The 19,571-nt window shown below is 50.8% G+C and overlaps 2 protein-coding genes across 9 annotated transcripts in view; one reads left to right on the forward strand and one right to left on the reverse strand.

Annotated features, from left to right (window-relative positions):
* The first annotated feature begins 3,761 nt into the window (after positions 1 to 3,761).
* Positions 3,762 to 19,229, forward strand: SCYL3 (SCY1 like pseudokinase 3). Of its 4 annotated transcripts, none has more exons than XM_064427586.1 (14): positions 3,762 to 3,895; positions 6,867 to 7,141; positions 7,941 to 8,126; positions 9,168 to 9,281; positions 9,829 to 9,885; positions 10,540 to 10,642; positions 11,144 to 11,255; positions 11,579 to 11,656; positions 13,018 to 13,157; positions 13,445 to 13,632; positions 13,953 to 14,124; positions 15,934 to 16,077; positions 16,641 to 17,374; positions 18,508 to 19,229. In XM_064427586.1, exons 2-14 carry the CDS (start codon positions 6,977 to 6,979, stop codon positions 18,568 to 18,570), a joined length of 2,256 nt encoding a protein of 751 aa, XP_064283656.1. In that variant the 5' UTR covers positions 3,762 to 3,895; positions 6,867 to 6,976; the 3' UTR covers positions 18,571 to 19,229. The 4 variants fall into 4 exon arrangements, with proteins under 4 accessions (XP_064283656.1, XP_064283653.1, XP_064283655.1 ...); XM_064427583.1 differs by lacking the exon at positions 3,762 to 3,895 and adding an exon at positions 4,429 to 4,962; XM_064427585.1 differs by lacking the exon at positions 3,762 to 3,895 and adding an exon at positions 5,128 to 5,958.
* The window catches only part of FIRRM (FIGNL1 interacting regulator of recombination and mitosis), a 28,253-nt gene continuing 16,699 nt past the window's right edge, over positions 8,018 to 19,571 (reverse strand). For 2 of the 5 annotated variants that reach the window (XM_064427568.1, XM_064427567.1), the window contains one exon: positions 8,178 to 12,867. In XM_064427568.1, coding sequence (XP_064283638.1) covers positions 12,555 to 12,867 — 313 coding nt within the window. In that variant the 3' untranslated portion in view covers positions 8,178 to 12,554. The other 3 variants (XM_064427572.1, XM_064427570.1, XM_064427571.1) reach the window with 3 other exon arrangements.

The following is a 19,571-nucleotide window of genomic DNA, read 5'->3' on the forward strand; positions in this document are numbered from 1 at the left end:
GAGGCTGATTTTCCCTTTAATTACAGTTCCTGAGCCAAAAAAGGGGAAAAAAAAGATAGTATAGACTTTTCACATTTCTTATATCACATTTCCTCTGGGTGTCAGAGGAAGATGGGAGAGTCTGAGCTGTTTAATTATCTGTATTTTATGGATTCAGTCCCTGGGTACTGTGTGCTGCACAGAACAGAGTGAGGAGGGATCTGCTTTCTTTTAGCAACTTCTGCAGCTTTTGTCCTCTTTTTCCTGGTTTCTCTTCCAGGCTCTGTTCTTTCCCTGCAGCAGCAATCCTGAACCATCCTAGGAGTATCCTCTTTCCCAGCCTGCTGCTAATTAATTAATGAGTTTGGTTAGGCAAGTGTTTTAGATATAATGAGGCTGTAAAGTTAATAGCACAATGAAATAAGCAAAGGCTGAGAAGCTCCTACGTCTGGTAGCTATTAGAGAGGCTTTGTGCAGATGGACGAGCTCATTTCTAGGAGCAATCTGCTCCATGCAGCCGCCTAACATCTTGTGTTAAATTATTATTTGTACTACACCAGTACTTAGGAGCTTTCCAGGGCAACAGGGTGGGGGAAAGCAAAAGTAAACAAATATTCTCCTCCCTGAGAGCTCATGGAAGACCTGATTCAAGGTCTTTCAAATACCAGGGGGTTGTGGAGCTGTCTGCAGTTCAAAGTGTGCATTTCATTCCGAAATCAGACTGCCATGATTCTGTTTAATTGTATCCACTCTGGATTCAGTGAAACAGGAACAAGATGTATCTTCCTCTGGAATAAGCAGGACAAGCTCTGTGGAGATACAAGAGATTCTGGCCCCCTCTGGCAGGTTCTTTTCCATTCCTTCTGTGCCATCCTCAAAACCCACGAAATACACTGAGCTGACTTCTGCTGCAGTCCATGTTGCCTTGGAGCTCTTGTGATCTGCTCATTTTTTCCTTCAGGTTAAGGTTGTGGGGTTTTCTTCTCAAAGATCTGAGGTGCCAAGGGAGGTGTTGGAGCTGCACAGACACAGGAGGGCTGCACTCCCCTGCATGGATTTCATAGTCACAAGGTGCTATTTGCACCTTGAATAAAAACATGGACTTTTCCAGAGCTGGAAAAAATATGCTGGGGTCCCTTCCACCTAAAAAAAGAAATCCACTTCTGTTTATTAAGAAATTGAGAAATATCACTGGAAGGAAAAAGTTGCTGTGCTGTAGTCGTAGTTCACATGGCCATGCAGGAGTGGGACATCACTGGAGAAGGCATCAGTGGGAGCAGCCCTGCAGCCTTTGTTCCCTGTGCCTTTCCCAAAGAGCTGGGAAGGTCTCTGCACCACTGAGAGCCTGCCCCGTGTGCTGGGCACGCTGGAGCTGTGGCTGCCCATCCCTGGGGTGTCCAAGGCCAGGCTGGACAGGGCTTGGAGCACCTGCTCTAGAGGAAGGTGATCCTGCCCAGGGCTGAAATGAGATGAGCTTTAAGGTCCTTCCAACCCACACCATGCTGGGATTCCAAGGCAGTGCTCCCCAGCTGTGCCTTCAGACCTTACATGCTCCACTCCACTGAAGTGATTTTTGCCCCATCCCTCTCTGCAGTCCCCAGCTGTCTCTCTCTCCACTAAGCCAATCTTTTCTTGCCCAACTTAAGGAACCAGTTCCAATCCCAATGAGTCATTTGCTAGGGGCTCTGTAATCCTGCTGGTTCCATCTCTTCCCTCTGCCCTTGAGGGGTTCACACCTCCCTAATCCTAATCCCTGGGTTGTTCTCAGGAGGAGCCCACGTTGGCTGTGCTAGGAAAGGCAAAGGGTGAAGTTTGGGGGCAGAAACCCAGCTGGGGTTTTTGTGCAGCACCTGGTGACAGGGCCCTGAGCAGGGCACACCCCTCAGTGCCACTTCAGCCTGTGTGGAACAGTGGGATCACTGGGGAAAAGCAGGTAAAGGGAAAGAATGCTGCTCCACAGAGACAGCCCAGCAAAGGAACACACCAGAAATGATGCAGAACAGCCAAAGTTTGCTTTTTCTTCCTGACAGCTACATGAATCACACCACAGCCTGAAGCTGGAGCCACGGGCTGTGAGTAGAAATCAGTTGTTGCTTATTAAGTTTTTAATCTTTACCTTCAGTTATTCACATCTTCTGACCTTCTGCCTTTGCCCTGCCACAAACACACACAGGACACAAACTTCTGAATAAACTGGTGACTAATGTTCACAGTTCCCCTTAGTTTGCACTTTGGGACCAGGATCTTTTTAGGTGTCTGTCCCATTTGGGCCAAAGACTCTGGACCTTTCCTGTTTTTGACCAATAGGGGTGGTGTACCAGAACTTTATTTAGTTTCTGTTTCTGTGTGCATTATATTACCCTGTAATGTGTAATGTACTACATATGTCATGCTGTGACCCGTTTCACTTTCCTGCACCCTGCTCCTCTCACCATATTTCTTCTTTTTTAAAAAAAGCCCCAGATCATGTACCAGCATATCCTGCCAGAGGAGCAGGCTCCTCCTAGCACTGTGTCCCCATGTTAACCGTGACATGCCACCTTACAGCCCTCCCCTGCACAGGCATAGGGGAAATCCTCTCTCCTGGCTCGCCTGAACAGTGTGTGAGGCTCAGCTGAGCAGAGCTGGGCTGTGCATCTGAGGGAATCCCTTTTGCTGTCCAGGGAGCAGAGCTGGAGCTGTGCTGAAGGGACTCGGGCACTGATGAGCCACTGTCCCACAGACCTGCGTGTCTGGGATCATCCGTGTGTCCAAACCCTGGAAATGGAGGGGGAAAGCGTATTGCTAAAGAGAGTATACACAGTTCATGCTGGATTTGGCAGCACAAAGCTCAGTGCAGGTTAAACTCGTGGAGCTGAGTTACTACAGCAAGCTTGCAGAGCTCAGACCACCTGTGTTACACACCGCGCCCTGGCCATTAAACCCGCGTCTAGACGAGGCCACGGGGCTGGGCTGTGCTGCCGTTCGGAGCAAACCACATCCTCACGTCCTGGCGCTGCAGGGACCTGGAATAACAGCGGCGATACCAAAATAGCGTGTGAACAGCTCGGACCTCCCACCGCTCTGGAGCCGTTCCTTTCAACCTTCGCTCCGCCGTCCAAAACACTCCCGTGAAATCTCTCCCCGGAGTCGCTTTACGCCGCAGCGCGGAGAGCAATTACATTTAATGGCATTAAAGGGATCCCCTCACGCCGCAGGGTCGGACCACCTGCCTCGCTCGTCCCTGAGCGGGGCACGGGGAGGGCAAGGACGTTTAAAAATTTATTTCAAAAAGGACACTGTGGGGCAGCAGCGTGTCTAAAGAAGGGCAGCGAGGGTCTGCAGGACACGCTGTGAGGAGCGGCTGCGGGAGCTGGGCGTGTGGGGCTCGGGGGAGCTCAGGGCGCTCTTCGCTGTGGGCACAGGACGGGAGGCTGCAGCCAGCGGGGCTCGGGCTGTTCTGCCGGGCCTGCGGCGGGAGAACGAGAGGAAATGGCCCAGCTCAGACAGGGGAGTTCAGATTAGATATGAGGGGAAAAAATTAAAAATCACTCTCAGGGCGGTCAGGCATTGGAACAGGCTGCCCAGGGAGGTGCTGGAGTCGCCATCCCCGGCGGTGTTCAGGAGTTGTCCGGAGCCGGCGCTGGGTTTAGCGGTTCCGGTGGCGCTGGGGGTGCCCGGCTGCGCTGTTCCATGTCACAGCTTCCTCCCACCCGGCGGTTCCCGGGCCCCCCGACCCGCAGGGCGCCCTCACCCGAAATGGCGGCCGGCGCTGCCGGGCCGCGCTGAGGGCGCTGCGGCCGCCGGGCGGCAGGGGGCGCGCGCGGCGGGCGGCGCTGCCGGGCCGGCCGGGCGGAAGGACGGACGGACAGACGGACTGACGGAGCAGCGGCCGGCGGGGCCCAGCGGCACCGGAGCCCCGGCCCGCCGGGGACAGGTGAACGGGGACGGGCGGGCCGAGGGTAGGGGCCGCCGCGGGGTGTGACGGGCGGGCCGGGCCCTGCCAGCCCCGCTGCGGACGCGGTGCCGCTGCCGGGCCGGGCTGTGAGCCGCGGGCTCCCGGGCGGAGCTCCCACAGCAGCGGCTCTGGCGGTGCCCGGCGTTCCGGGGAGGCTGTGTGCTAAAGCCGCGCTCTGCCCGGTGCCCGGTCGGAGCGGCCTGGGGAGCGCGGGGGAGCCGAGCTCCCTGCCGGGGCTGTGATCGCTGCTGGTGCCGGGAGCTGTTGGGAGGCTGCTGCCTTCGGGGGGAAGCTGCTGGCGCCGCTGAGAGCCCTTCCCGCAGGCTCTGCTGCCTGGCAGGGGCGGCAGGGCCGGGAACAGCCTGTGGGCTGCCGTCTGTTTCAGGTGGATACTCTGTGTGCGGCTGTCGTTCACTCCGCAGGGAAGCTGAATGGGAATTCCAGCTCTTTCTGGTAGCAAATGCACATTGTCCTTTACTACCCATCGTTCTGGCTTTCCCTGCCGGGCTCCTGTCTCTTCCAGGGTGTTCTGTGTATCGCTTCTGACGTTCACGTTTACAATTACGAAATAAGATACAAAAGGGTTAATGCTCCTAACTCGCAGTTGCGTGAGTAATGGTTTGTTTTGGCTCTGGAGAGCCACACCTGGGCACAGGCCTTTGCAGATGCTTTTGCTAGATGGAGTTTCAATAGCCCTAAAAAAGCTGGAAGGCTCGGGGTGCCACGGGCTGCTGTGTTTGATCCTGAGAGGAGCTTCCCTGGAGAGGGGCGGTGTGTTTGCAGCTGATCTCGGGCACATCGCAGGCGTGAGGATGACTCTGGTGTTGCAGTATTCAGCATGAGAAGAGCACGGAGCTGTTGGAGCAAGTCCAGAGGAGGCCACAAAGTTGAGGAGGGGACTGGGGCACCTGCCCTGTGGCTGGTAGAGTCGGGGTTGTTCTGCCTGGAGGAGGTTGTGTGGAGACCTCATAGAAGCCTTCCCGTACCTGAAGGGCTTCCAGGGAAGCTGGAGAGGGACTCTTCACCAGGAAATGTGACAGGACAAGGTGGGAATGGCTGCAAATGGAGCCAGGGGAAAATTTGGTGAGGTGTGTGGGAGAAATTCTTCCCTGTGGGGAGGCCCTGGCACAGGATGCCCAGAGTAGCTGTGGCTGCCCCGTCCCTGGAAGTGCTGAGAGTCAGGCTGGATGGGGCTTGGAGCAGCCTGGGATAGTGGAAGGTGTCTGTGCCCAGGGCAGGGGAGTGCAACGAGATGAGCTTCTGAAGTCCTCTCCAACCCAGAGCATTCTGTGGTTCTGTTCCTGAGCTGTGTGTGTCTCTGAAGCCAAATATGCCCACGTGTGTTTGGAGGAACCTGAGGCATTAGGTGAGCCCTGATACTTTCAGGTGTCCTGAGTGAGAAATCATTGAGGTAGAACAATTAAATGAGGCACAGCTGGGAAGAGCAGAATGCAGAGAAATGCACTGGCTGTGCCCAGGAGCAGCAGCTGGTGCCTGGCACACAGGTGAGGGGGATAACCTGGGACAGCCAGGGCAGAGCTCCCAGGCTCTGTCTGGAGAGGAGAGTGTTCTGTCTGGGGGCAGCATGGATGCTTTTGTGCCAGGGAGCTCACTAAAGAAAAATCCAGTTTAGAGGCATGTGTTACTGCTGCACTGTGTTTCCTTTTCACCTGTCAGCCCCTCTGGGTAGTGCTGGGAAGCTGCAGTTTAGATTTCCATAAATTTCCCTTTATGTCTTAAAGGTCCCATTTAAGGAATCAGTGCTGAAAAGGTGCAGATTCATGCCTGACACCAGAGGGGAGAGAATGAGGAAGCTGCAAGCTCTGTAGTTAATTCAATTCAGATTTTAGGTGGATCAGGACACAGAATTAATTAAAAGCCCCTCTTCCCCCCCATTTCAGGCTGCAAGGTTTGTTGTAACCTCGCTTGGCACCCTCTGGAGGGTTAAAGGAGCCAGGGATCTGTAACAGAGCAGCTCTCTTTGCAAAGGCCCTGAGCACTTCTGACCTCAGGGCTCCTGGGAGACCTAACTGGAGACACAGGTGAGGGGCCAGAGCAGCAGCTGGGGTGGAACAGACTCCTGAAAGCCTCAGGTCACGGCTGGAAACAACCACAATAAAGCAATTCTCCAGCTGAAAAAAAAAAAAGTTTGCGGTGGGGAATTTCCCCCACTTTTCCTGAAAACGGAGGGTTTGCTCTGTCCCTCACATTGCTGAGGAAGGTTTGCTGACTTCTGTGTGCAGATCTCACCCGTGGCCTGTGATCACAAGACTGATGACAGAGCATGTGCTGGGTCAGTGTTTTCCAAAAAAGCCTCTGCAATCAGTGTGTTTGTTTTACCAGTTTTGTGTGTGAGGAAACAGCACAGAAATCTGTGTCAGCCTCTTCCTGACAGGCTGTGGGAGGAAGGAAGGCTTGGCAGGCAGAAGGAATATTTGTCACACGGAGAGAAGGTAATCAAGGGGGAAAACATGCTCCTGGAGGAGGGTACCTGGCTATAGGTAACCTCCTGAAATCCAGCTTGTAACCCTTCCTCCTTCACTGAATTCTTCTCTGGTGTGGAGAACTGAGGAATGGCATTTTTAAGAAGGCCAGAGGCTCCTTGTGGAGTGGCAGTCACTTGCTAGCTGCTGACTGTGCTCGGTGTCAGTTGAGCCCTTGGAGTGGGTGTCAGTGTGGCCGGGGGTGTTGCTGGATCCTGCTTTTGGTGGGACTCAGCTCGGCAGCCAGGTCAGGGATGGGCTGTGGGTGCTGCACTGTGTCAGAGCTGCTGGAGATGCTGATACAGTGCAGTCCAAGCCCCACCGCTGCGAGCTGCTCCTGCTGATCCAATTTGTGGACACTGGGTTTCCTTTACAAAGTAAACTTTGGGGATGTTATTCCCATCCTTAAACTCAAGGAGAGGATACTGGCAGGAGGAGATTCCTCATGGCTGTTCTGTGCTTTGCAGAAAATGCTCTGAACGTGACCTGGACAACACCTGCTGGAACTAAACCTGCCCAAAGCAACTCCCCCTTCAGCCAGGGCCTGTTTGTGGTGAGCAGGGCAGCCGTGCAAGGCATGGGCTCGGAGAGCAGCGCTTTGAAGAGCTACAGCCTGGAGGAGCCGCCGGTGACGCTGCGCAGCGGGAGCACCATCCACCCGGCCGTGCTGCAGGATGGCACCCGCGCCTCCGTCTTCGTGTACCGCAGGGACAGCCAGGACAAGGTCAACAAAGCTGCCAAGGTACTGCCCCCGCCCGGGACACGCTGGCCCTCCTGCTGTGGGCAGGATGGGAGCTGCTTAATGGGTCAGACCCTTGGCAGTGAGGGCAGGGGGAAAGTGGAAGCCAGCCTGGCCACGGGGCAGAAGGGGTTGGCAGCTGGAGAGGTCACTGTGTGCTGCATGCAGCAGTTCAGACAATGCAGTGTTCAGACGCCTCTTGCAAGGTGCTGCCTCCTCCTGCAGATGCAAGTCAGGGTCTTTCTTGGGTGAAACCCACCTAAAATACCGTATTTATTACAAATAAGGCTTTTATTCTGTGTAAGATGTTCTCCATCCAGTGCCAGCAGGGAGCTTACAAGACAGATGGAGGGAAAAGAACATGTATTGACAGGACAAGGGGAGATGGCTTCAAACTGAGAGAGTAGGTTTAGATTGGATATAGGGGAGGAAATTCTTTGTGAGGGTGGTGTGTCCCTGGTACAGGGACAGAGAAGCTGTGGCTGCCCCTGGATCCCTGGAAGTGTCAAGGCCAGGCTGGGCAGGGCTTGGGTAAACCTGGGATCGTGGAAGGTGTCCCTGCCCATGGGAGGGGGATGGAACAAGACGACCTTTAAGGTCCTGCCAACCCAGACCATTCTATGATTCTGTTTCATTGTATTATAAAAAGTTCTGCAGTCTGAGCGAGGAAGTTTGCTGGGAGCAGGGTGAGGAGCAGGAATGGGCTGAATTCCATGAGAAGACATGGCTAAGGGGGCAGGACTAAGCTCACACCCGCAGGGGCTGCCTCAGAGGAGCTCTAACAGACACTTGTTCCCTGAAGCACCTGAAAACCTTGCGGCACCCTTGCCTCCTGCGCTTCCTCTCCTGCACCGTGGAAGCCAACGGGATCCACCTGGTCACGGAGCGGGTGAAGCCCTTGGAGATGGTCCTGGAGATGCTCTCTGCTGCAGAAATCTGTGCAGGCATCTACGATGTGTTGCTGGCACTCATCTTCCTCCATGACAGGGTAGGTACCCCTGGCAGCATCAGCAGGCTCTGCTGGGAGATGGAGGAAGGGTGACAGTTGTACCTGGGTCGTGTGTTTGTGGGGTTCCCAGACAAAAGCAGGAATGATACATCTGGCTCCATGTTCTCAGAAGGCTAATTTATTATTTTATAATCTATATTATATTAAAGAATACTAAACTATACTAAAGAATACAGAAAGGATACTTACAGAATGCTAAAAAGATAATAATGAAAACTCGTTACTATCTTCAGAGTCTGACACAGCCTGACCCTGATTGGCCAATAAGTCAAAATAATTCACATGAAAACAATGAAACAATTTCCAACCACATTCCAAAGCAGCAAAAGACAGGAGAAACAAATGAGATAATATTGTTTTCCTTTTTCTCTGAGGCTTCTCAGCTTCCCAGGAGAGGAATCCTGGCAAAAGGATTTTTCCAGAAAATAGGACAGTGGCACCTGGGCTTGTCTGGGTGACTCACTGCTGATTCCTCCCAAAAAAGACAGACATGTGCCCCACAGTTCTTGCAGGCTGAAACTGCTAAACTTGCCTGCTTTGGAGGAGAAGGGGTAATTGAAAATGTTGTGGAAATGAGGGAACAAGCAGTTCTCAGTTCATGGATCTGCTTGGAGTACTTCTTCCTTTAGGGAACTGGGATTGCTTGGCCTTGGTGTTTGTGTAGAGCTGTTGTCCCATGCCAGAGATTGGTGTCACTGCTGTCCTGTGTGGGCACTGTGTGTTTGCCCAGGAGTGCAGGTAAATCCCAGCTCAGACTGTAGCTCTGGGTTTTTGTGTTCACAGTTGGAGAAATTCCCTGGATTTACAGTTGCATTGCAGGGACTGTGACAATTAGTGCTTTGTCTGCTCTGGCTCTCCTGCCTGGCACCTGCTGGTCACCTACAAAATCCCACAGGAACTGTGTGGGTTTTGGGCAGCTTTCCCTCAACCCCCCGCAGTACCTAATTAGTGCTGATTACGATTCTACATTTTCACCTCTCCCCCAAGTCAGTTACCCTTTTTTTGGCTTTTGTGTTTTAGGGAAACCTAACTCATAACAACGTCTGTTTGTCATCCGTGTTTGTGAGTGAGGATGGGCACTGGAAGCTGGGAGGAATGGAAACAGTCTGTAAATTCAGTGAAGCCACCCCAGAGGTAAGAGCCAAGCCAAGTGCACCCTGGATGCCCAGGGGAGGATTCCTGGCCTGTGGAATCTGGCCATCTGTGGGTGTGAAGGCCCAAGTCCTTCCACTTAGCTGGATTTGCTATTAAATGTGTTGGCCCACTTCCAGCTCTGTCCTGGATCTTTGCTCTGAGGACACCATTGCTATAAACTAAAATGTCCACACAAATTAATTCTCTATTATCCAAAACACAGCTGCTTTTCTAAGGGACACTGCTGGCTGGAGAGTGAGAAATTTTGGCCTTCTGGACTGATACAAAAATTTAAAAAGAGCAGGAAGATTTGGGTCAAAATGAGCCATTAAGGAAAATAATTTAAATACCTCCTTAGCTGGCGTTGGTGGCATTTTCACTGCTTGGTAGCGGAAAGAACAATTCCTGTTTTGATTTCTGCTGCCTGCTGTGCAGAGTTAGGCACAGCCTGCCCTGGGTGTCAGCAGAAGGGGCAGGGGCACAGCCTGCCCTGCTGCCTGGCACTGAGGGGACAGGGAGGCACTCACGGCCCCTCTTGTCCTTGCAGTTCCTGCGTCATGTGCAGTCGGTGCGAGACCAGTCGTGCATCCCCTGCGAGGAGATGGTGAGTGACAGCTCAGGGGCTCCCTGCTGCCAGCAGAGAAATCCTGGTGGTCAGGAAATACTTTTACATTCATGTTGTATTTCCTCATGCATGGAAATGGCTCTTGGATCATAGCTGAGGTTTCCTTTTGTCCCTCTGTCCCATCCCTGCTTTGGGAATGGTGTTGGGCAGAGGTAATGCTGCTTTTCAAACTCTTTGTGTTGCTTCTAAATCGCCAAAGTTTTGCAAAAATCAGAGAAGCTGCTGACAGTGCCCAGACCAGTGTGGTCCCGTGGTTGTGTAACTCAGCACAGCCTTTTCCCTACCTGTTAGTCACTTCCTAGCCATTGAGAATCCTTGGAGCTGCTTGTGCTGAAGGAGCACGCTTCTGCTCTCTAATTACTGCCTGTTTCCATAGAAATGCTGAAAGCTGTTGACTGCCTACATTCATCAGGGAGTTGTTTCATCATGATGGAGTTGCTCCTTTGGGTTATAAATTCCCCAGTAGAGATTTTTTTAGCATAATATTCTACTTGTAGGGTACACAGTGGAGCTTTGGAGCTATAAAAAGAACTACAGAGTGTATATGGTGGGGGGTGGGAAAAAAGACTTATGGAAAACACCACTTATTTCATAAGCTCCTGCTTTGCTGGGCTTTTTTTGTTTTGTTTTCAGTCTGCAGACTTCAAAATCCTGCCCAGCAGCTACGGGCATGCGAGGGACGCCTACGCCTTTGGGACAACAGTTGAGAATCTCCTGACAGTTCTCAATGATCAGGGTGAGAATGGCACTGGTTTATTTTCCTGGTGACAGGCCCTGTGGTTCACTTCCACCTGCTCTGCAGCTGCCGGGAGTGTTGTGGGCTCAGTGGCCAGTGTTGTTCCTTGTTTGCAGACTTTTTGTCCTGTGTTCCCCCTTTCCTGTGGGGACGTGGTCAGATGTGGCTGGAGGTCACCAGCCCGTGTGACAAGGGCACTCCCAAACCTGCTCTGGTCCTGCCAAGGGTTATGGATGTGGCAGGTGGCTCTTGAGAGCCAGAGCTGAGCAGGGGCTGCCACTTCCAGCAGAGAGGCAGCAGAAGTTTCTTGGGAGAGCAGTAGCACTCCTTGGAGGCCCAGTAGCCAGGCAGGTTAGGAAGTTAGGAAATGGAAATGCTATTTTCCCCCTCCTTTTGCACTTTTGCTAAAAATAAGTTTTTGGGGGTGAGGGTGGAGGAGCCCTGAATGTATCTTGTTCAGTGTGGAGAGAGAAGTCTAACTGTAGGTGCTCTGGATTTCAGTTTCAGCAGATATTCTCTCCAGCTTTCAGCAAACCTTGCACTGTACACTGCTGAATCCAGACCCCAAGTGCCGCCCACCACTGTCCAGCCTGTTGTCACATGAGTTCTTCAGGTAAGGACAGGAGTATCAGGCCTCTCTTGGTCTTGATACTGCTTTGAAGGTGGGATGGGCGTGCAGACTTAATCCCTGCCTCTTGCAGGGATCCTTCACCAAGAGGCTCCTTGAGTTAAGGTGTTACCAGCCCTCCCAAAGGAGTGCTGAGCAGCAGCCTTCAGCTGTCACCTCCTTGCTGGCACTCTTGATCACCAGCATTTCACTTGGTCCCTCTGTCTCTTCTCTCTGCTAAAGGAGTGGTGGGGGGTTTCAGTCTCTTCATAGTGGGTGTTTAAGCATCAGTAAGGGTTACCCTTGACAGCTTTTGGTTTTGTGCTTAGGAATGATTTTCTGGAAGTTGTGAATTTTCTGAAGACCTTAACACTAAAGTCTGAAGAGGAGAAAACTGAATTTTTCAAGTAAGTGAAGGAACTGTAATGTGGAAGCTTCTTGTTTCAGCACACTTCTGCAAATGGATTGTGGGTGACCTGGGAAGGCTCCTGGCCAGAGGTGCTTCCCCAGGTGGCAGATTTGGTGGCTTTGGCACAACATTGTTCACTCTGTGATATTTTGTGTACTCCAGCCAAAGTAAGAGCCCTATCAAAGAGGAAACTCTCCACCTCTTGTTTCCCAGTTCCTTGTGACTGGTTTGGTGTTTGGGAGGAGCAGTCCCTGCTGGGCTCTGCATCTTCCTGATGCTCCCCAGCCTCCAGAGGGATGCAGCAGCCACTGAGAGTTTGCAGTAAGACTTGCTGGGTGAATTAATCATGTGGTGCCAAGATAAAGCTGTTGCTGTAATGGATGTCTCAGCTGCAGAAGTGGAACATCTTGCAGTAAATCCCACTGCTGTGGTCCCCAAGAATATTTCTGTGAGGGAATTTTCTGTGTAATCATGGCATTATCTACACCTGAAAAGGGGAGAAGCTGATTTTTAATTTTTCCATATAAAAGAGCCTTGGTGTTCTCACAGAGCTGTTTTCCTGCCTATTTTATACATCAGTTATTTTTAATTAGTTTGAGGTTTAAGTGGAGAAGAGGAGAATGGGGATCCTTAGCAGGAACATTCAGAGTGTTTCTCACTATCTCTGTGTCAGCAGTGTTTTCTGAGGGAGGAGATGAAGACTTTGCTTAAAGACAGGGGAGTGCTGCCCTTCCATCAGGCAGAGGGGCCTTCCCAGCATGTGCACCCTTCTCTTGGTCTCCTCCAGGCATAGAGAGACAGCAGTAACTGATATTTAATATTTTACAAATTAAAATCTGACAGACAAGAGCAGTTACACAAAATTAAACCCTGATAAACCCAATCTGTTGGCCTCATTAGATGGAAGTGGTTTCAAAGGGGGATTCCCTTTGTGCAAGGGAACCTTCCCTTGTGTGGTAGGTAGAACAGCCTTTCCAAAGCAGCAGGAAAATCCTTGCAATGGACCAGGGTGTGGAGTGAGAGGACTCTTTGCTGCAGTTTTGACTGTAGCTCTTCACAGGAGATGCCAGCAGCTCTGAGGCAGTTTGAGGCCCCAGCAGCTTCCTGTGCCAGCTGGATGTGCTTGTGCCAGCCCCTGATCTGGGTGTTTCAGGATGTGGTTCTGGCTCCTGGTTTGTGCTGTCCTCAGGCAGGAGCAGAGGCTTCTCTCTGTGGGTCAGAATGCAGACAGAGAGAGGCTGCAGTGGGACACCAACTCTGGATGAGTCAGACACAAAAAGGGGAAGATGATTTTAAGGGAAATAGGCATAAATGCATGGAAGGCTGCCTTGATACTAATTGCTGTCTCCCGGAATGCAGATTCCTGCTGGACAGGGTGGCTGGCTTGTCAGAGGAGCTGATAGCATCACGGCTGGTGCCTCTCCTGCTCAATCAGCTCGTGTTTGCAGAACCTGTGGCTGTCAAGAGTTTTCTTCCTCATCTGCTGGGCCCAAAGAAAGGTGACCTTTAAATACTTCCTCATCACAATTATTCCTGACAAGTTTGGAATGAGTTCAGAGCGGTTGTTTCATTGAATCGAGGGAATAGTGGTGTTTCCCCAAGCAGAAGAAATGCTCTAACAGACAGAACTGGAAAGGACAGTTATCTGTGCTTCTCCCTTTGCACTGCTCTGCTGGTGCTGGGAGGAGAATTAGCAATGATCCTGGTGTCACCACTCAGTAGCTCCTGGGTGAGCTGTCTCTGCTGGGTGAAGCAGCCTTTTCCCATCCTCACCTCTGTTCCCTAGAGCAAAGTGGGGAGAGCCAGACCAGCTGCCTGCTGTCACCAGCCCTGTTCCAGGCCCACGTGATCCCTGTGCTGCTGAAGCTCTTTGAGGTGCACGAGGAGCACGTGAGGATGGTGCTGCTGTCTCACATCCACGCCTACGCCGAGCTGTTCTCTCGGGAGGAGCTGAAGAACATCATACTGCCACAGGTTGGGCACAGCACACCACTGGGATGTGGCATTTCACAGAACCACTGAGTGGTTTGGGTTGGAAGGACTTGAAGGGCCATCTAATCTAATCTAATTGAACCACCTTCCACTAGACCACGGTGCTCAGAGCCTCATTCACCCACCTACTGAATTGGTAACACAAAATGGAAGGCTGATTTTATGCTATGAAACAACATCCAGTCTCTACTGAGAGCTGTAGGGAATTAGAAATGAGATGTGCTGCAAAAGTAATGCTTTGAGAGGCAAGCAGTGCACAAGCAGAGTTTTGTGCTGTGCTGACATCAGTGTTGTTGGTGCAGGTGTTGCTGGGCCTGCGGGACACCAGTGACTCCATCGTGGCCATAACCCTGCACAGCCTGGCTGTCCTCGTCTCCCTGCTTGGGCCTGAAGTGGTTGTAGGTGGAGAAAGAACAAAGATCTTCAAAAGCTCTGCTCCAAGTTTCATGAAAACTGCTGATCTCTCCCCAGAAGGTAAAAGATACAGTCAGAGTGCTCTTGGGATGCTCACCTGTTCTGTCCAAGCAGTGTAGGCAGAATTTCTTGGATTATTCATCTGTTCCTGCTAACAGGTTAATAAAAAAAAAAAGCTAATTTGCAGCCAAATTTGGATTTTAAGTTAGGTGCTATTTGCAGATATAGAACTGGTATCAGAATATAAAAATATTTTAAAACCACCAAATATATTGGGAAAAATTGAAACCTCTTCTTCATTTAAGAATCCCTGTAAGTAAAGCAGATACACACACACTATCTTCTGTGGAAAAACTGAATTTCCTTTCTGAAGGACTTACATATTGGTAGTTATTTCATATTCCCTCTGTCCTTTCTGTTCTTAAAACCAGTAAATCTCATGTTCTTCCCCCAATTTCTATTCATAGATTGGAAAAGGAATACGAACTTCCCTATTTTATCAGCTCTCTGGAGGCTTTTCAGCTAATGCAAGTGAAGACAGTAGCCCCTGCACCTGCTAGATAACTTGGAGCCAAGTGTGCTAAGGGAAAGCTTCTCTGGATATTGAAACTAAGAATGTTTATAACAAGGGGAAAGTCAGCATCTGTGCAACTTTAGACATAGAGATACCAAATGAAATACATGACAGAGATCAGTTTAAGTGCTTGCTTCCTGTTTGTGTGTGTATGGCAGCTACCACTCTTCATTAAAATCTGTGGATGGCTCACTGCATTAGTTTCTTCACATTATTTATTTTAGTAGACTGTAGTAAATAAACCACTTTGGGTCACAGGCTGAAACCAGGTTTATTTTTCAGAATATACTTAAAATTAGATGTGATTTAACTGTTGATAAACAACAAAAACCCCACCTTTGTCCCCAACAGTGAGTGATGATCTGCAAAAAGCAACACAGGAGGCTGAGCATGTGATGCTTAACGAGCTGTTTGCTCAAGGCCCTCAAAGGATGTGCCTTTAATGAAGGGCACTGGGGAAGGGGGTGGGTTCTGTGTTCCTTGCACTCCTCTCCATGGGCCACGTGTGTCTGGTGTTCCCTAGCCTAGGCAGGCACAGCTGCCTGGGAACACACACGAGCCCTGTGGAAGGAAGTGCAGCACTGGCCCAAACTGCCATTTTGAAGTGGTGGCAACAGGGTCCCACACAGCTGAGGCTGGTGTTGGCAAATCACCTCTGATCATACCCTGCAGCTCCCAAAAACGATCTGCCACCACGTGCTTGCCAAGCTGGCATGGCTGAGCCAGGGAAATTCAGCTGCCTTGGGCAGCTCCAAAGCATGGCCTGGGCTGCCCGCCACCCACCTCACCTCAGGCTGGGACGTGAGGGCAGCTGGCAGTCAGTGTTCAGAGTGGAGACTCTCATTCCAGGAAGCTGCTGTGCCCATGCCCAGGCATGGAGAGGGTTTGTGTAGTGTCCTGAGTTATGTTTGGAATTGCTGTGAGCGAGTGCAGTGCTGTTGTTTAAGGCAGGTCCCAGGGGATTTGTGATGCACTTGGGATTTTGGATCCAGCCAGGTGGCAAACAGCATTTTTAAAGCATCTGCTCTGATCAGTTTATTCATTGTGTGTTTCTTGAAAGAACATCTCAGCAAAGCTGACCATGTACAGTTGCCATAACTTTGTACTGGCAAGAGCTGCAGGCAGCAGGAACAGAGGGGTATTGTGTTATATATGGATCAGGGGTGCAGCTGTTGGATTGCTGTGCCAGGCCTCAGTGCTGTTCAAAAAGAACATTCCAGTGCTGCAGGCAGTTCACCTCAGACTGACAGCTCACCTTGTGAACTTGTGTTCTTTCTTTCCCTTTATCCTGGCAGGTTCCCCCAGTCATGGCATGATCAATCAGAGAAACCAAACCTCTCAGCCCCTGAAGAGCAGTCCCAGCTCGTTCTCCAGCTCTGCAAATGCACCTGGAAAAAACCTTCCTGTGCCACAGGACAATCCCCTGGCTTCACAGACAGGTAAAACGTGCCCTGGTGCTTCCTTTCAGAAATCAAGTGTTCACCAAGGAAGTGTTCCTTGAAAGGTGTGCCCCCATGTGCTGATCTGAAAGAGTTAGTGAACCACAGAAGGCAACAGTGAAGGAGGGGGGTGTGATCCTTAACATCTGAGGGAAAAGCAGTTTGGGAAGCTGACATACACAGACTGGGTGCCTGGACTTGAATTTGCTTTCTTATGGCACATTCTGTGCTGTGCTTTCAGCCCCCACAGCTCAGCAGACACTGCATTTCCAGGGCAGCTCATTCTGACAGTCAGAGCTGATTCTGTTTCCTTCTGATTCTGTTTCCTTCCATGGCCTTTCTCTTGCTTACCAGCAATCAGCTCCTATTGCCCCAGGGCTCTGAGGTGAATTCCCTCCTTTGCAAGCAGGAAGGTGTCCCTGCTTTCTAACCCAAGAGGAGCTTTCTTTCCCGTCAATTACTGGCTTGTTCCCGTGCCAGGTGGTGCCTGTAATGTCAAGAAGGCATAACCCTATCTCTGCCTGCAGTTGCTGTCTTGTGTGTAATACCTTTGTCTTTCACAGGTGAGCAGGGCCCTCAGCCCCCCCTGAATGGAATTCCTGGAAGCACTGATGCACTGGGGAGCAGCAGGAGCTCTTTGACTACCTCGGAAAAGCCAGCAGAGGAGTGGCCAGACTGGAGTGAGCCAGAGGAGGCAGACACTGAGAAAACTGTGAACATTGAAATCCAGCCCCGGGAGCTGCGGGGCAGCACGGGACCTTATTTTGCTGATCATGATTTGGATGAGAAGCCTTGGGATGACTTTGAAGCCAGGAGCCCCAGTCATAAACTGTCCTCAGGAAACTGCCCCACTGTGACACAGGCTGATGCAGCTGAAAGTGAAAGGCCTCTGCCAGGTACCCATCAACTGAGCAAAGAATTCAACAGCCTCACACTGAGTGCCCCCACAAAGCCTTGCCACGGGAACAGCTGGAGCAATGCCAAGTGGGACCAGGAGGAACAACTGGGAGAAACTGTGTTGCCAAAAACCTTTCAGGAAAGGCTGAAGTCTTCATCAGAGTCTGGCCTGGGAGAAGAATTCACGATCAAAGTGAAGAGGAAACCAGTGCAAGACCCAGAGCTGGACTGGTTTGCTGACATGATCCCAGACATTAAACCTTCTTCCTCCCTCTTGATTTTACCTGAGGCAAGGACAGAAGCAGTTATTCCCACTGACTCAGGTGGGGTGTCCAGCAGAGAAGGGGCCTCCCAGCCTGTGCTGTTCTCATCCAAATTTGCAGCAGCTGATGTGATTGAGGTAAGAGGCTCGAGGTTTAGGTGACTGCAGCCCTGAGAGGCTCCTCAGCATCTTAGCAGGCACAGGTACTGCAAAGAGAGTCTGTCAGGAAATGGAATGGACTCCATTTGTACTCTACTACAAGCACTCAGGAGTTTTAGCTCCAGCTTTTACTCGGTGCCACTGTATCCTGGAATCCTGTGATTTGTTAAGGAGAGTTTTGGTGTGTCAGGACAGGTAAAACAAGGCTGGATCCTGGCTGCTGAACAGATATGGTCCCATCCACAGACAGAAGGGGCTTTGAGGCACAGAGGGTGCTCAGGACTGAAGTGTTTTTCCTGACTCTTCTAGCAAAACATACTGGCATTGTAAATTGAGGTCCAGGAAACCTGAACCTCTGGATTACAGAGTAAAGGTTTTTGAGTGTGTTGTTTTCATGTGAGAATAGCTGAAACATTTCTCTATTTCAGAGACAGAATCACAAAACTGGAGTTTCTTTAAGCAGATAAGTCCCTGTAGCCCAATCAGGGAGACTCCAAAGACCATTGTTGTTTCCTAGGAGGGGAGGCAGCATTCCTACTTGAACGTGTAACTCCCTTAGGAACAGGTGTTGACTTCAAGTTGTTTTGCTCATTCAGCCTCAAGAGAGCTACCCCAGGGACAGCAGGGAGCATGGGGAGAGGAGCCTGGGCTGCAAACTGAAGTTGTTTATGACATTTGCAAGTGGCACAGTGTCCTGTCACTGTCATGACCCCAACCCCATTCTGGGGGGAAGGAGTGAGTTCTGTGTCAGTGGGGAGATCAAACTTAGTGTTAGAATACAATGAGAAAACAGCTCTTTCCTTGGGGAAAGAAATAATCTAACGTATGACATCCTTTTTTTAATGGAAAGTGGGTTTGATACAAACAGTAAGGAAAAAAAAAGTAAAACTCCTTGCTAAGGAGTCTTTGAACTAGAAGAGGAATCACCTTAAAGACAAAGTTCTTTAAGACATAAGCTGCAAATACTGACACTTCATTTTTGGCCTTTTGGCCTTGTGGATGAATGCTGTGCCATCCCAAGCCACACAGGCTCCTGCCTGGCTCCTGGGCCTGTGCTAAGCACACCAGTACATTGCACATCCCTTAATCTTGATCATTTTATGTGATTCTAGGCTGAAGCTACAGGCTGGGGTGAAGAAGAGGAGTTGAACTGGGAAGATGATACAAACTGGTAACAGTTCTGAAGGAGACCAAGGCAATTTCTGGTGTGTTGGATCCTGTGACAGGAGCTGCTGCTTCCCCAGTGCAATGGCTAAAGTACCTCAGTGCTGCTTTTGCCACAAGGCAGGCACTTGCTGCACAGCCACAAGAGCCTGTGGGGCCTGAGCTCTTGCAGGGATGCTCCTTCCCAGTCTGTGCCAAAAGCTGCAGGGGTGAGCCTGCACTCCAGCACTGTGCCCAGCTGTGGTGCTGCCACTGCTCCCAGAGAGGACAGCGTGATGGTGGTGATGGTGCTGATGTGCTACTGGAGGCCAAGAGTGGTGGAGGAGATTGAGCCAGAACTCACCCCTTCCCTGGAAACTGCTGACAATAAATGAAAGTCACACTGAGCTTCTTGGTTAATGTGCCTTTTTCCTTTGGTTTTCCTGTTTGGTTTTTTCCTTTCCCAGAAAAATAAAGCCCTTAGAAATGGCTCCTTTTAACTTTTCAGCAAAGAGATGATTTTAAGATGAATGTACAGTTTATTCAACTTATTTATTTCTGTTTGTATAGTTCTGTCAATGGATGGCACAAGAGGTGCTAGGAACCATACAGTGAACGACCACAAACTGCTTAAGCACCATGTTCTTTCTGCTCTTAACTGTGACCAATAAAGATTATTTTTAAAGAATCACCCTAGTGTGGAGTACCTGCATGTGACACGAACAAGGTCACTGCTACTTTTACAACAGATTCAGACCTCTCAGTGTTCAGAATACAATGCTTATCTCCACACAGTAAAAGAACAAGCCATATACAAACCCACAGCTCTGATGTCCAGTAGTGTCCCTCAAACCCATCAGGCATGCAGGAGAGGCTGGCACTGCACCCCTCAGTCCATCCTGGCACACAAACCAAGAGCCAGCAGCCCTGTAGAGCAATGCCCCATGGCACAGCTTTTTCTGCAGCACTCCTGGCACAGAGGCACCTCCTCCCTCCCACCAGGGAGCTGAGCTGGGTCATTGTCCCCAAGCCC

Source organism: Passer domesticus, chromosome 7, assembly GCF_036417665.1.
Source record: "Passer domesticus isolate bPasDom1 chromosome 7, bPasDom1.hap1, whole genome shotgun sequence".
Lineage (NCBI taxonomy): Eukaryota > Metazoa > Chordata > Aves > Passeriformes > Passeridae > Passer > Passer domesticus.

What these genes read in the sequence shown, in the direction of transcription:
- SCYL3 (XM_064427583.1), top strand. Translation starts at nt 4,755, where the DNA reads ATGAGAAGAGCACGGAGCTGTTGGAGCAAGTCCAGAGGAGGCCACAAA. An exon ending in GCATCCCCTGCGAGGAGATG is followed by an intron (nt 9,886 to 10,539) that starts GTGAGTGACAGC and finishes TTTTGTTTTCAG; the next exon opens with TCTGCAGACTTCAAAATCCT. An exon ending in TCCCCTGGCTTCACAGACAG is followed by an intron (nt 16,078 to 16,640) that starts GTAAAACGTGCC and finishes TGTCTTTCACAG; the next exon opens with GTGAGCAGGGCCCTCAGCCC.